Genomic DNA, 16,875 nt, shown 5'->3' on the forward strand with positions numbered 1-16,875 from the left:
TATGCATTATGTGGATTGAGAGTGTTAGGTAACACTGCAGAGCAAACGTCTAGGGCCATCTCTCTGGAGCCATTTTAACTGGTGGGATAACTTTCAAATCGCCTGGAGGTTTACTTAGGATCACTGCCTAATATTCAGATGCTTATCTAAGCCATGCTCATCTTTTGGGCATCTTTTTCCTCTCAGACCGTCACTTGTCTACTTCAAGTACCTCTCCACTGCCCCACACATAAGAACCAGTGCAACCTATAATTGCTTTCTACCTGTCCTTTGCTGTCTTCTGTAGTAAGGCAGTTCAGTTTCTTATGGCTCTGTAAAGGGTTTCTGTCTTCTTGAGGAGTCCTGGGATGCCCTTACTCTCTTCTAGGTAAAAATGAAATTTAGAGAAGTGGGGGTGTGCTGAAGGTATCTATCTAGGCTGTTCTTGAAGTGTTAAACACGCTCCTTATTCTTCCGTGTCAAGTTATCTTGTTATTTTTTCTTGAAGAAATAATGCTTTCGTAACAATGCAAAAGTGTGGTAAGACTGCATTCATTGGTTAGAGTTATATTTATTAATAATTAATAAATTATCATTAAGTATTACATAGTTTAAGGGACTTAATTAATTATTACATAGTTAAGGTTTTTTTCCCCATCTGAAATTAAGCTATAGGTGTGTGGCCTTTCTATAGGCACTGACTTCATATACCCAAGAAGCTGTATCGAAAGAGGTTTATTTAATTATGGGGAATCAATTTCCTAGCTCTTGCACATTTTAATTACAAATTTACTTTTTTTTTCTTAAATAAAGTGTATATGATGCCAAGGCAGTATGAAACTTTGGATCAGAGGTTAGATAATTTTCTGTACAAAATACGCGTATTCTCAGTTCATATTTACATGTCTGTTGAGTGTGTTAGGTTCAGCATGCTGTACCTTGATGCTAAAGGTCAAAGAAGTTGCAGAGCATTCCTTTTTTATTAAAAGCAGGATAATCTTTAGTCAACTTATCTGAAAAATGGTTTGTGTGCTTCTCAATACAAGATTTGTCTTGCCTGTGGTGTAACCTCAGTTCTGTAATAGTCAGATAGCTATAATATGCCGTAACGTATTGTTTCTCTTTTTGCTCCATGAATTTCTTAGCCACAAAATATTTTGCTCTTATAGGTCCCAGAAGCCATAAGAAAGTGCCAGCGAGCTGGAATTACAGTCCGCATGGTCACTGGAGACAACATCAACACAGCACGTGCCATTGCCATAAAATGTGGAATCATTCATCCAGGAGAAGACTTTCTCTGCCTTGAAGGGAAAGAGTTTAACAGAAGGATCCGAAACGAGAAGGGAGAGGTAATTTGTATACTAAATCCATACATATTATGAATATATTATTAAAAAATAGCAAGAACACTGAAATGTTGTTTCTCTTGCACTGATTTGTAGCTCATATCAGTAACTACTTGCAGAGATTGCTACTTCTTTCTCCACTAGCCTTTTGCAATTCATAATACCAGTGAAAATGCAGTCTTTACTTTTCATGATGCAGAGCCTCTATCAATTTAGTGCTAGCCTAATTCAGCAAGTTTTAGAACCATAGCACTAGTCTACAAGAAATCAAAACTAAGTGCATTAAAGCAGGTTGGTTAGCAAAGAGGAGAAGGAATTCAATAGCAGTTTGCAGGTCTGTCTCATAAAAATGCAGTCTCTACTGAGAACCAGCTCCTCTCATTTTATAGTACTTCGTCTAATATACTGCTGTATCCACTCACTCCAATGATCTGCATAACTTAATCTATTATTCGGAAGATTTTTAACTCATAAAAGATGGAGCTAAGACATAGGCTATTGAAGTCAGCTTAAAAAAAGTAAACTCTATGCTGTCTCTTTTGAGTCCATCATTAATGAGTGGACACAGTCGTTTACTCTTTGCATTGTTTGATGGAATCCTGGGAACATTAGTATATGCAATTGTCCTTGTTGCTATTGGTATACAGAGAAAATTCTGACATTATTGGTGCCAGAACAAAGTGAAGAACTTGGATTTAAATGTCATATAGAACAACACACTTTTACTTGTAAACATATTTGGTCAGCTTTGAGAACTTCATTATCCTATATCTAGAGTCATGATTCTGCATGGAATTATCCATAAAGATGATAAGAAAGGCTGATTAGATACTGTGTCAAAAATTACCTACGTTAGCTAACAGTTGAGCTTTGGTAGTAGAAAACTTGCCTTTTTTGACCTTGCCCTCATTTGCAGCATTGATGGCTGTTGTAATTTTTCTGTGCTTTTGGAAAAAAGTTCTTAATAGCGAAGTGAATCATCTGATACATGGACACAAACATGCTTTGCATTTTGCTAATCACAGGCTAACAATTTTACTGGTTTGTTTTTTTTTGTGTTCCTCCCACTCTAGATTGAGCAAGAGCGGATTGACAAAATCTGGCCAAAGCTTCGAGTGCTTGCCCGCTCATCCCCCACAGACAAACACACTTTGGTAAAAGGTGCGTGGAGACTCCCTTTGCACACGTGTGTAAATTAATGCCAAAGTTATTGAAGAATACTCGGCACATCATCTGCATTGTAGAAGTTTTACTGTTGCAAATATATCTGAGTTTTTACCTTTAATTGCATATCTATATATAATGCAAGGAATTTTTCTCAGTAACTAAGTCTCTTGTGTTTGCGTTCTACCTGAGCCTTCAAATGGAAAATAATAGGAAACTGGTTGGCATGAATAACAGAAATACTAATAAGATCTCATATTTACCTTGTGACTTTTATTGGACTAGAATGAGGCTTTAGCTGAGAAAGGAAAATGTGTGTTTGCTGGTCAGAGAAAATATTGTTGAGAAATAGGTTGTTCTTCATAGAAACAAGAAGGGGCATAAATTTTATAGTCTTTGCCTATACCTCTTTATGAAGAAAATGAGAACAAGCTCATTTAGAGTGAATCAAGTCACTGAAGTGCATCTGTTCTCCCACAATTATTTTTAAAGAGTATTCCAGGATAAACAGCTTCATGTTACAATAGCAGTTATTGGAGGTCATGTAACAAGGAGCCGCCTGCTTTAGCATTACATGAATGGAGATATGTATTTTGAGCCAATTCTATTTTCCTATAGGCTCACTAAATTGTATGGTTTGCACTGGCTTCCTTTATATTTCTGGTTGTATTTTCAGAGTCTGTTTTTGTCCTGTAAAATCTGCACCATACAAATTCTGTTCTCTTACCGTGCTGTCAGCAGATGGAATGCTCTATGAAAGAGGGATTTGTTTGCAGTTTTCTTTATAAAGCCTTTTTCATATCTGTAACTCACACTTCTTGGATGACTTGAAATCTTATTCAGTTGACTTTGAAGCTCACATTTAAAACACAGCTGATGAAATCAGAGAATTTCTAATCAGGAATAACTTCATTTCTGGCCATGATAAGATGGCGGGGGGGGCTGGCGCAGATGGAAGACCCATCAGTGCATGGCTATTTGCTCGCTTCCTGATGAAGAAAGAACTGGATTATTGTGTGAAGGCCCTAGAAAGTCTGGAGAGACTCTTAGCAGGTCTTGGAGGAGCTAAAGTTTAGGATAAGATCCAGCTGATCAGTTACATGTTTTCAGCTGATTGACTACTTAAATAATAATTCACCTTTAGGTAGGAAATAATTTCTGGATCTATCCTTTTGGTACAGCAAGGTTTTATTGATATTACTCCATACATGACTGTTTGCAAAGGCTTTTGAGCAGTATGTAATTTTTTTTAAAATAGGACTTTAGAGCAAAAGTTCCATTGCGTATTTGAAGATTGGATCAGTTGGGTCCTTTGGGATTGGGACCACTGTACATGAAGAGCTGTGGAAACAGGGATTGTTCAGGAGAACTAAGATATCTTGTGAGCCCTGGCACGGTGCACGAGGTGGGGCAGCTGGAGACATACTGCTGTTACTCACCCTCTCCAGCCACTGTTTAGACCAGTGGTCTCCGACGTGGGGTATGCACATGTTAGGGACAATCCACTGGGATTCAGGAAGAAAGTATTTTCTTACCATTATTAAATAGAAGACTATTTTTAAGTTACTTTTTATTTAATCTCTATCTCCTCCTTTTCTAATGGATGTTTTATAATGTACATAATATAGTAGTACATATGTATAATTTATAGATAATATACATATTGGGGGGGCGTGTGCTCAAAAGATTTTACCAACAGGTGTTCATGATTGAAAAGGTTTGGAGACCCTTGGTTTGGACAACATCATTATTAGCTCCATAGGTCAGTGTTAAAACAGCACAAACTTAGCTGAAGTCTCCTTACTTCCCAACTGCATAGAAAATGCTGTCTTACAGCTCTTAGAGGACATTACTTGTATAGCCTAATAGTTTATTTGTTTCAAAAATACACAACAATTTGTGTTTCATTAAGTGGATTAAGTAAGTCCCTTGGGAGTACTCATTTGAATCATTTAGGATTTTCCCTTAAGAGGAAAATGAAACCTTTGCCAGAGAATATGCAATCAATAAAGAGCTGAAGAAAAAATAAGCAACAAATTATTGATGTTTTATAGCATATGCACTTTGACGATCCAAAAGATATTTACTACTACTGAATGCCTTATGCATTAAAGATGTGACCAGGTCAAATAATAGAGCAATTAAGTATCTAATGAACTTCAAGAACAAGTCTGTGGAAAATCATGATGGAAATTTTTGGCTGGTAATACTCCAAGGGCCATTAAAAGTTACAAGAAGCTATTTAAGTGTTGACTAGTTTTGGGCCTCTTGTTAAAATGTTATGTTTTCCTCAGACACTTGAGGGATCAAGAGGATTTTCTCTTCTTTGATGTGTTCTATCTGCTCTAGGGTAAAAACACATCACAAAATAAACTTTTTTTATGTTTAATTTTTAATGACATACAGCTGCTGGAGGGAATATTTTTTCTCCTTAATGTAGCAGAATCCTACCCAGCAAAAGGATCATTTTTATTTTGCATTTTTGTTTTTACTGCTGCTAAGGGACTAGCGAAAGGCTTGGTTCAGCTACACAGGCTGAAATAGCATTTCAGGATCAACAGACAGTTTCTCTCAAATATTTATGGCTTTGAAGTAGAAGTAGATTGAAAAAAAAAATACATCAGAATGGTTTGTCATCATGAACTGTTTCATTGAAACAAAAATGTCAGATATTTCAATCCAACTGAAATACAATTTCTTATGGATTTTATGACATCCATTGGTATTTCATATTTTTTACCCTATTTCAAAATATAGTAAGTACAAATGCATATCATTTAGACTGATGTGTCCTTATAATACTACTGCTAAAATACTTCAATATTGTCATATTGTTTTTTAAAAATATTCAAAATGTTATTGCGTGGGACAGTATTATATTAATGACCTTATTAATGTGGATATGCCATAAGACTAGGTAGCGTAATAAAAATACAGAGGAGTGTATTAACTGAAATTCTGAAAGTAAATATCAGCATGTTGCAAATTGCAAGTGGTTTTGATTTCCATTTCAGAGAAAATGTTAATATTTTTATTCCACAATGTAAAAAGTCAGCTTCAACCAACTCTTCCCTGAAGTGAAGAGCACAAAAATAGTTTAAAGGAAGCAGGAGGTATACTGCATTTGAGTCTAGGGTTTTATACTCTGTAAATACCGCTTAGGTCTCTGTAGTGTATGTGATGTGTGACTTTGTGGGAGGCACTGGTGCCTTCAGGGTTCCCCGTTAGTGTTTCAGTCTTACTGTATGAAGCGCCATGGTGGTGCATGCTTAGTACAGAAGTCCTTGTGGTTTAGCCATATTCTTCTCTGCCATTCTAATGTCACAAACTTTGTGGAGCACTATTCATGTAACGATTACCAGTGCTGCCTGTAATGTTATATATAACACTTTTACATTAACCTTTAAAGCTCTGTTCCTGCACATACTTAAGCATGTAACTAAAGTGAATTTAAATTTTCTCTTTCAGACAGACTTTCTAAATTCTTAAATTCTCAGGGAGCTTCAAAAGGTTTGGAGGTATTAAAAATTAATCTGAACAGAACATGCCTATGAAAATGTTACTGCACCTGTCTATGTTTAGTGTGTCAAAGAAATATAAATATGTGTAAGCATATGGGGTGATCAGCTTTGCTGCATCAGTAGCACCTGCACTGATGGACATCTTTGAACTGCTCTACTGTAGCTAATTTTTTCCTGTCTGCCTGTTTTGAGTTAATCAGTTGAGGCAGAAAGAAGTATCTAAACCAAGAATTTTTTTCTCCCAGAACCAACTGTTTCTGATGCTACTCTGAGGGTGACAGTGCAAGTAAGAATTGTTTAAATAAAGTGGCATTTGTTCTGAAAGAAAGAGAGAACCTAAGGCTATACTTGATGTCTTTGATCTGAGCCATGGGTACAGATAGCTCCTTGTAAAAGAAATGGAAGACACATTTTTGGTTAATGTTCTTTATATTACTATCCTGAGTGGATTTGATTTAATGCTTACTTAATGTTAGATGGGAGGAGGGTGGGAGATAGAGGTTATAGTTCACTTTCAGCTGTGTGTACAGTACTGGTACCTTTTATAGCAAGCTCGTGTGTATAGTTTGATAGCTATACATAGCTGTTTTAAATATGATCATCTTACCCCTCATCAGAAATAGACTGCTTGCTCTGAAAGACTTACTCCTTATGCAAGGTACATGAATCCTCGCCAAACTCCCACAGCATCAACAGAATCTGTGTGTGGGACACCCTGTAATGTTATGCTCTAGGTGTATTCCTGTGGCTGTTAAATAAAATCGTTTTTGACAGAGGAAGGTTGTGGCCAAACACCTTAAGATGAGGGAACAGACCAATGAAACAGCAAAGCCTGTTTTGGGGGGAAACTTCGCTGAGTTTTAGGAATTCTCCTGCTATATCTTGCTGAGCTATTTTTATTAAAGTACTTTATGTAGGCATTCAACTGGAGTAAAGCAGTTTATTTTTAAGAAATTTCCTGGCTGTTAGACATGACTAGTTAATACTGAAGCTTCTTTTTAGTTGTTTTGAATGAGTGGAAAGGCCAGTGAGTGTTACAGAAATGGATATTCTCTTCATTGACAGTCTGTCAGGTCATGCCCTTATTTACATATTTCGCCAATCACTGAAGCACTTGTTCTCCACAGCTCAAGCTTGTCGAGGGAGATCCCTCTTCTGTTTGGTCTCCTTACACTGTTTGTAAAATCTGTACAGACATATTACTTAATACTGAAGAAAATTCTTGAGGTGAAATCTTATCACAGCTATTAACAGAATGATATCAAAGAAAGAAAAAAAAAGTAAAAGTAAACGTAGTCAGGAAGGAGGCAAGTGTGGAAAGAGGAGAAGCATTCAGAAATGTGAGCAAGGCGGGAAGAGGAACAGATTAAAAAGAGCATGCGGAAGTCAGGGACCTTAAGTACAGCTATGATAAATCCTCTGAATCTCAAATAATCACTACTGCTCCATTTTAGAAATTTGTATGACGTACAAATGAAAGTTCCACAAAGATCTTCTTTCTTCCTGTGAATAGCACTGAAGTCCATCCACATACTGTTGTACCATGCATTGGCATGTTTCTGGCGACACTAGCAATGGTCACTGTGATGACGGTGTGTGGCTGAGATGCTGATTGATAACCAAGACCATTTTATTTCTATTTTTCCTTGACTGCTGATTATGCAGTTCTGTGCCCTGGAGGGTGTTGGGCTTATCCTGGCTGCATAGTTTGCTTTTAGGGATAAGAATGACTACTAAACCTTGTACATTATGTAGCTGCACCCAGCAGTTGGCTGTTGCAGGGCAGCTGGTAGTATAGTAATTGACATTAAAGCACTATTTATGTCCATTAGGAGGTCATTTGTTAGGGCCTCTTCAACCTGATTTGGGTTGTGCCCCTGTTTGGAATCCAATTGTGAGAGGATGCTGTCTACCTGTTTGGACCAATTAATACCATGACTAATGTCAGAGATTTTAATGATTCTTTTCAGAAGCTTAAACTATTAATTTACCATCAAAGGATGTGTTAATAGTGAGAAGGGAAGACCAAGATAAATGCTTTTAACAGTAATGGCAGCTGACATTCTTATGTCTTTATGACTCTTCTTATGACTTTATTTAATAATACCAAAGGCAAATCACCCCAACAAATTGAAAACTCTAATTATAAGATTTTATCAGAATAATGTGCCATTCATCTGAGTTCATACTGCCAATGGAAAGTGAATAGGTTTTTTTCTGCTTTTTGTAAGACTGAAAAATACAATACACTGCTTCCATACTGCATTGCAATCTTCTGGGTGCCTGATAAGCCTGAACCTTGCCAAGAGGCAGCTATTGCTCTGTAATCTGCAATTTCCTATTTCTGGTTAGTTATCTGATATGCGAGTTACTTTTTTCCAGAGCAGAATGAAAGCTTTTCACACTGGGTAGGTTTTGATAATTGTTTTTAGAGGTTATGACTTTGTGCCAATTGTGTTAGCAAAAGCAATTTTGTCATTCCCCCCCCTCAAGTTACTAATATTGACAGGTGTTCTTGCATCCGACAGAACAATCCTGTGTTCTGGACTCGTATTCAAATGGACTCTGACATGGAAATGAAAACATGAGTGGTGAACAATCCCCATCCTATTAAAAAACAGGGCTGCTTCTGTAACCTTAGAAAAATTCTTTATTCTTTTTCTTACTTTCCCCATCTGCATAAGTGGAAAATACTTCCCTTCAGGCTAGTTGTGTGAAACTTGATTCACCAAGTGAAAAGTGCTTTCTTTTCTCAAATGATCTCGAAATTAAAGTAGAAGTTATTTTATTATGTCTATTTATTAAAATGTTTGGCTCCAGAATGCAAAGAAATATATCATCTTAATCATTGTTTGGCAGAATTGAACATGTCTGTCAAAATGCTAGTTCGGCGCCAGCTAAATAAAATTCATCAACAGCATTTGTTATCTTTAGGTTAAACTGATTGCCAGAAGGCATCCCACTAAAGCAGATAGTACAGTTCAGTCCCAGTTTAGGACAGCTTTAAGCATGAACTTAAGTCTTTGGCAAATCCTTTCCATTGATGTTTAATCAGAGAGCTGGGCCTGAAATGGGTTTACTGTGACATGTAATTTTTAATAGTAAAAATCTTCCAAAAGAACATAATGAGCTGATCTCATTCCCTTTTATGTCTATGCAAGTTTTGTTGATGTTTTGATGATGCAGGATCAGAACTTTCCATGCAAATTCTGGTAGTGATGTATAGTACTGATGACACTTCTTTCATAATTCTTTGCCTTAAAAATCAACTCTATTAATCTCCGTCTTAAGACTTGTGTGGTATTATGTAGTCTATATTACACAGACACTGCTACTTTTTAGAGGGAAATTTTATCTTGCTAACTATTTTATAAATATGCTTATGTACACACACACATATATACACTTTTTTGCAGGTATTATTGACAGCACTCAGGTGGAACAGAGGCAGGTTGTAGCTGTGACTGGTGATGGGACCAACGATGGACCAGCACTTAAAAAAGCTGATGTTGGCTTTGCAATGGTATAATCTTGAGCATATTCATTGATGTTTGTGTCATTATAAATTTGCTGTAAGAGTTTATTCGTTCATTAAGTGTTGAGAACGTTGGTTAGTTATTCCTTGTCAGTGATATGTTGGAGGGGGCAAGTTACGTTGCTTCAGAAATCTTTAATTTACTATGTTAGAACAACTGGTATTGCTTGTTTTGATATTTTTTCAGTATTTTCTCTAAGGAAGTTATTTGCTATATGCAGAATCTTCTGCCAAAGCAGAAAAATAAATTCTCTCTTCTTCACAACAGTGGAGTACTGTTTTGCTTTGCTAAAATCCATCACTAGTTGTAAAGATGTCTTCCCAACGTGCTCTGACTCTAGAGACTTTAATATACTAGACTATATATTAAGATAAGTAATGCTAATTTTTGTTAGCAATTCTCTTCCTGTATATTAATAAAATATCATCAATGATAAAAATAACTCAGCAGATCAGTAGTCATTAAGCTATAATTTAAAACACTCAAAACTATCATCACATGAATTCCACTGCTCTCTATCAATTCCCTTTTCTGCATCCATACAAAATGCAGAGTGTACTTAGCAGTCACTGCTACTATGCTGGGAAGTCTCTGTGTTAACTGTGGACTTTGAGTATGAAGATATGTATTCTAACTGTCTCTGTACTTTCTAGTAGGTAATTTTATTCACAATTAATTTTTCCAGGGTATTGCTGGAACAGATGTTGCAAAGGAAGCCTCAGACATCATCCTAACAGATGACAACTTCAGTAGCATTGTGAAGGCTGTAATGTGGGGACGTAATGTCTATGATAGTATCTCCAAGTTCCTGCAGTTCCAGCTCACTGTTAACATTGTAGCTGTGATTGTGGCTTTCACTGGAGCATGCATTACCCAGGTAAGGTTAACTTCAGCGGTTGCTTAAAGTGTGGGGCCAAGTCCTACCAAACTACATTTTCTTTTAAGTAGTGGTGACTTACATTTGGTTCTTACTTTGTGCAACAGAAAGTATGCTTTCTGAAATTCTTCTGTGCATTAACAGTGTATTTAGGATCAAGCTGCTAAATGTTAAATAGCTGTTGACATAGTGAAGTGTACTAATCCGTCTTCTCCAGGAAGTAAATTGCTTTTAGGAGCTGCTGATTTTTGTGCTGCCTCCATACAGTTTCCTGTTTTTTAATACATATTATTGTAATGACTGAGCCTGCGATGATAGGACAGAAAATATCAGGGAGAAGGAAGATGTTATCTGACTTTCGCTTTTCCTCTCAGAATATTTCAGTATTAAATATATATTTCTTGATGGATTATAGAATGGGATTATTATTTGCAAGAGAGCAGTACTGACACACAGAAGTAGTCCCAGCAGGGGAGCTTTTTGACTGATAAAATTATTTTGTTGCTTTCAGGCAATTCCTTTTAATTTCAGATGCAAATGACAAACCAATTAAATGACACATACAGTCGGACTTTGATCTCTATTTCTCCCTTTGCGTTACTCCCTCATTGCAATCCTGGTGTACGTGCAACACATTGAGGTCGTTTACAAAAACCGTATGTGAAAGGAAACCACCTCTTCAAATTACTACTTTTTTAATGAATGAGATTGTTTTCTTTTCCCTAGAAAGAAAACAGGACGCATTTAGTATAGTATGAGGTTTTAGTCCTTCGTTAGGAAATAGCCAAACTTGCAGGTTTTAGTGCTATCACTCCCTAAAACAATGTATGTTTCAGATGCTGCAGACAGGTTCTGTTACAAAAAGCCTCTTTTGATTGAGACTCACTATGGGAAAGCTGATGCTTCCCTCTGTTGTGCATGATACAGCTGCACATACCTGTTTCAGCAGGTGAAATTCACCTCATGCTCACCTGAGCAAAACAATGAATAAGTCATTAACTCTGTTCCAGGGTAAACTTACACTGTAATCATGGAATTGATACTTGAAATCAGAAACCCAGGTACCTATACAAAACCATGAGGTCAAACTTCTCCTAAGCCTTGACTGACATTTAGAGGCCTTTTTTTGTGCTGCATATGAGGAGTCTGCAAGCTCCCAGCTTCTGCTGTTCATGGAACAGCTGGGTAGATACAACTGTCATCATTTTGCTCCTCTGAGCTAAGTGAGCAAGGCTACTGCTAGGGCTGGGATTCTTCAGAGAAAGCAGAAATAGCTGTTTTTGAAGCAAGTGGAAGTGATTTTGACAAATGAAATAACAGGGGTTTTCTGTATAAAGGAAGCACTGAAACCTCAATTCACTTGTTGTCTGAGAAGTACAAATTGTGAGCTGCCGAGTGCTAGGTCCCTACCAGACTGCCCCCAGGTCTTGATGTTGCCTTGCTGTCACAATTGAGCCTGTGCTATGGGACAAAATTATTGATGTTGCAGTAGAAGTTGGGTAACTTTTCCTTTTCCCTTGGCCAATATTTCCAAGCGTATTGAGAAAATGTATAGCTGTGAAGTGATTGTTTCTGGTAATGGAAGGTATGTGAATAAGGACTAAAACTCCGGAAGGTGAGTCCTTCTGGGTTTTTATCAGTGGTACAAAACCATATAGAAAAAAGTGCTGACAGCAACGTGGTAAGAATACCATAGTTAGAACTGAGGTGAGTGCTTCCTTTTAAGACCCTGTTTTGTAGACCTTCAATCAATGCCTACTAACATTTAAGGTGAATATTTTTTGGTTAACATCCATCACTTTTTCAATTGCTTCGTGAAAGCATAAAGGGAAATATATTCTATTTGTTAACTAAGGAATTTCTATTTTATTCTTGAAGACATTAAACATTACTGAATCAGTGCAAAGACTATTTTAAATCAAATCTAAGTGCATATGTAGTGCATAATCAGTACAAGCATATTTCCCTTTTTAATTCTGGACCTTTCTTCATCCTTTGAATCATTCCATTGGCTTCTAGAAGGATTTGAATCAGGCCCAGTGCATTCACATTCCCCCAGTGATCTGTAAGACCATCACTGAGCCTGTCAAGTCTGTTGTCCCTGTTTACAGGTTTTAACGTATGCCTCCCAAAATTCTTATATTTCTGTCCAAATAGATTCTTATGCAATTTCCTGATTTGACATTAAAAGCGCAAATCCAAAGGAGAGGTCTGAAAGGAGCTGAAGTTGAAATTGTAGCAAAAAGGCAGCAATTATTTCCATTGTAATTCTGTTTACACTCAACAGTCTGACTGCTGATAATCCCAAGTAGCTCTCAGTTCTGTCTCATTCAGGAAGGATCTTGCCTTACAAATGAACGTTATTATGTTAGGCTTTGACTCAAAGACTCTAGCCAGTGAAAGGGCATTATGCTTGTTTGGCTCATAAGCTTTGCTAAAAATTAAACTTGAGAACATATTGTACCCTGTGGTTGCTATGAAAATAGCTCCAGCACAAAATGCATGAATATACAAAGAAATCTTGCATACAACAGGCTAGGTGCACACACACATAGATCTAAGTCTGCAAAACTGTACACGTCTCAAATTACTATTTTGACTGAAACGTTTAAGTTCTTAACAGACAAATGAAGCCAAAATCTATAGTTTCCAAAAGGTAACACAGCCTTCTGTGACCTTCAAAGTGAATATGAAGAAGGACCACATTGGACTGAATTTTACTTTGCTTTTAGGTAGTCAGTTCAGGTTTCTTTGACATACAGAATATTATTTTAGTCCACAATTAAGATTATGAATATTACACAGGCTATCCTTTTGGTGATATTTCATTAAACCTAGAATGAGAAAAATTCTGTGTAGGTAGTAACGTTTCTTTCATGTTTCTTAATGTCACCAAAAAAATCTGTTCTGCAATTCAAAACCAGCATACTGGAATGCTTTTAATACGAAGCTTCTTTACACTTACCTACTCTTTTTGTTGTTTCTACTGTTTGTGCTTAAAGGAAGTACAAAGATAAAAAAATCGTTGTTTTGACATTTTTTAAACACTTGGCTCATGCTTTGCAACTAAATAGATATAATTTTATTCAGTCTTGATCCTGCAATTGCATCAGTGTACGTGCAAATATATGTATGTGGTCATATCACCACAGGACTCCTAGTGAAACCACAGTAAATCTATATTAATGAAAGGGTCCAACCGTGTGAGTACTATTATGAGTGAAACAACCTCAAGCCGATTTGTTTGGTCCAGAGCACCTTAGGAGTGCCATGGAGAGGCTTAAGAAAAATACTAGGTAGAAGAACCTGTGACCATGAGTGATTATTTTAAGAATCTGATGCTTTTTTTCTCAAATACATAAATAAAATCAATGTCGTTGCTAATTCCACTGCAGGGAACTACTGTTTAGATTAATTCTGCTAATTTTAAGCAAATATTATCTACCCAGTGCCTGCTTCATTGAGATGCTGCTGTTAGAGAGAATATCTACCATATCTAATACTTCTATTTTGTGCTGGTTTGCTGTTAGTATATGTGACTCTATGTGCTACTCCCAATGTTATACAAGGATTATAAAGGAGTAGCAGTGGGCTAGTAAAGGGGTTGTTATGCAGACTAAACAGGACCAATGCAAATGGTCAATTGCTATTCTCTGTCATGGGTCCCAGCACAAAGTCATGTTAAGGTGACAGTAATCACATTCTAAACAGCGTATGAATTACAGATACAGTGTCGCCTCTTGGCAAGCTTAGCACAGCTGCTACCAAAACTAAGGTGCCCCTCACAGGGATCTAACTTACATTGGGCCCTGTTTCAGTTTACAGCAGCTCAATGTATAAGCCAAGAGTTCTGAATTTTCAAATGATAATGAACTTTTGTGTTGTGATTCTGTAATTACATAAAGCACTCTGAGATCTAGGCCATACAAGAAAACCAAGCTTAAAGAAGCTCTGATTAAAAGCTGAATCAGGATCACTCAATCTGCGGCTGCATAGGTGCTCTTAATTTTGTGTCCAGTGTGTACACAACACTCGCCAATGAGATCACAACTATTTTTTCTGATAGGCCCATGTCAGTGCAGTTTGTGTGGCACAACACAGCTGAGCTGTATAAATTCACCTTGTCTTTCAGTTAATCTAACTCATTTACCTCTCTCTGTGTTGCCCAGTGCGTACTTTTAAAATGATCAGGGTGTGGTTATCTTGACCAGTTTGCATATAATTGTCTTTTCTGTTTAGCAACCCGTACCTCAGGTTAAATCAATCATTTATTTTTCTAGTATATTTGTGAAATATAAACTCTTATATTCTGACTTCATTCTCTCAGCAACACTTTTGCAGAGCCCTTGAATGTTGCAGAACACAGTGCAGGTTGTTCTTTGGAGCTCTGCCTACAATTACTGTGAATTTTGTATTTCAAATGAGTCATTGCTCCACATCTCTAGGTATCATATGGAGTTCTATACGTGCCTTACAAAACCAGAGGGTTCATCCTGTTTCCTGTCCCCAACATAGACACAGTACCAAGAAAATATTAGGTCATTATGTTTGGAGCTGTTAAAAATAATCTGGATATGTACAAAATAAAGGTTTTAAAATGCAGTTCAGTCAAATGGAAACAGTTTTTTACTGGAACTATAAAGCTAGCAGGTTTATCTTTGTTCCAAATTTTGTCTTTGTCTCCAACTGATAAGGCAATGTAAGTATTCAAAAAGGTTGTGTTAAAGAAAGAGAAGACAAAGACTGTGTTTTAACATATTATGTTCAAATTATCGTTCCCGTACTTTGAGAAAGACTTAGTGTTTTAGCAGACATTAGGAACTGAAAACAGTGACTCTATAGGGCATTATGCTTGGAAAATTAATGTTAATTAAAAAGCACTGTAGCAATGAACTACTGCATGAATCACTTATTATTTTTACAGATCTTGTTCACAAAATGAGGATGATCTATACTTACATGTATAAGGCAGTAATTTACATAGTTATAATGTTTTACTGCAGAACGGTATTTGGCAAATCCTAAAATAATAGCATTGACAAATTTGAAAAAGCTATAATATAAAATCAGTATGTGCTGTTTAGATTTGTTTTGGGAAGGCTTAGATGCATGGAAATAGAATTGAGGATGCTACTTCCATACAATTAGTCAATCGATGTGACCTAGCGAGGTCTGACATTTTTTTGCACTAATATATAAAGATAACTTACCAGAAATGCCCATTTTCATAAATCCATGCATGTGTTCTGTGACAAGTGGGAGTAAAGAGGTAAGGGTGAAAATACCTTTTTATTCCCTTACAGCTTGTCGTCTAAATCAAAAGTAACAAGCTCTAAAATTTGTGAGGCTCTGCATGTCACAAAAGATTTGTAGTTTATTTCCAGCCTTTGGCGATTTGTACTTTTAAGTGTTTCCAAGATGAAGTGTAACATCACTTGATTTAAGGGGCATTTTTCTTTTACCTCTAGGCCAATGCTAACCTATTCCAAGGTCACGTGGAAAGGAATTTGACAAATAAGTGGTGATTTTGGGTGGTTTACAGTTTGAACAGCTTTCATCCCCAAAGTTTTCAGAAAGTGAATTAAGAATTATTGGCTAGTCAGTTAGTGGCTAAAATGCAGTGGAAAGAACATAGAATTTGCATCCCACTTGCGTAAGTGACTAAAATCTGTAATGGAAGACTAAGCTCCTTAGCTGATACGTATTTTCCTCAGTTTCCACCAACTAATCAGAAATCAGATAGAGTTGCAGTGGAAATTTCATTCCACTGCTTGCCTCGACTAATGTGTATTTAATGTTTTGGCTTCAGCTTAGAATGAGCTTTCACACTTGACTGAACAGCGTAGCACTGCCAATAATAGATCATTATTAGGGGCACCATAGCCACCCAAGGTGATTGGCAGTGTGAAATGGTGAGAACATGTTGTTGCCAAAGCTGATGACTGCCAATTACAGTTGTGTGATTTACAGACTGAAATATTCCAACTTTTCGTTATGCTAGAAATATGTCAGGCTCTGAATATTTGACTCTATTTATTAAGCGTAACAGACACATTCAGTTTTATTGACATAGAAGTCAGCACATGAAGAAATTCAGCTATTGTAACATCTCAAAGTAGAGAATGTTTCTCAGGAAAACTTACTAACTGGACAAGAAAAATAGGACAAAGAAAATTCTTCAGTAGAAAACACGCTTTCCTTTTTCTTTATATTTTGTGTCCCAGTCTAGGGTTTCTGAGCCCTAGCAACAAAGTGCTTTTGGTGCAAGTACTCTCCTTGTTTGAGCCATTAGTATTAATAAAAATAAATTTGTTCTCCATTTGGAACAAAGTTTGTCCTGCTTGCTTTTAGTTTTTTAGCCACCTCTAAAGACAAAGACGTTTCCTGTTTCTGCACTGCATATCGAATGAGTGAGCTGAACTCTCCAGATAAGCCCAGTTAATGCAACCTAT

The 16,875-nt window shown here is 36.7% G+C and overlaps 1 protein-coding gene across 17 annotated transcripts in view; it reads left to right on the forward strand.

Moving 5' to 3' along the window:
- Positions 1–16,875, forward strand: part of ATP2B2 (ATPase plasma membrane Ca2+ transporting 2) — a 186,327-nt gene that overhangs the window by 139,253 nt on the left and 30,199 nt on the right. For all 17 annotated transcript variants that reach the window (XM_086470078.1, XM_086470081.1, XM_086470085.1 and 14 more), the window contains 4 exons: positions 1,149–1,328; positions 2,399–2,486; positions 9,427–9,533; positions 10,232–10,423. In XM_086470078.1, the coding sequence (XP_086326204.1) occupies positions 1,149–1,328; positions 2,399–2,486; positions 9,427–9,533; positions 10,232–10,423 (567 nt within the window). The remainder of the gene's footprint in view (positions 1–1,148; positions 1,329–2,398; positions 2,487–9,426; positions 9,534–10,231; positions 10,424–16,875) is intronic.

The sequence above is a fragment of the Leptosomus discolor genome, chromosome 9 (assembly GCF_034619465.1).
Source record: "Leptosomus discolor isolate bLepDis1 chromosome 9, bLepDis1.hap2, whole genome shotgun sequence".
NCBI lineage: Eukaryota > Metazoa > Chordata > Aves > Leptosomiformes > Leptosomidae > Leptosomus > Leptosomus discolor.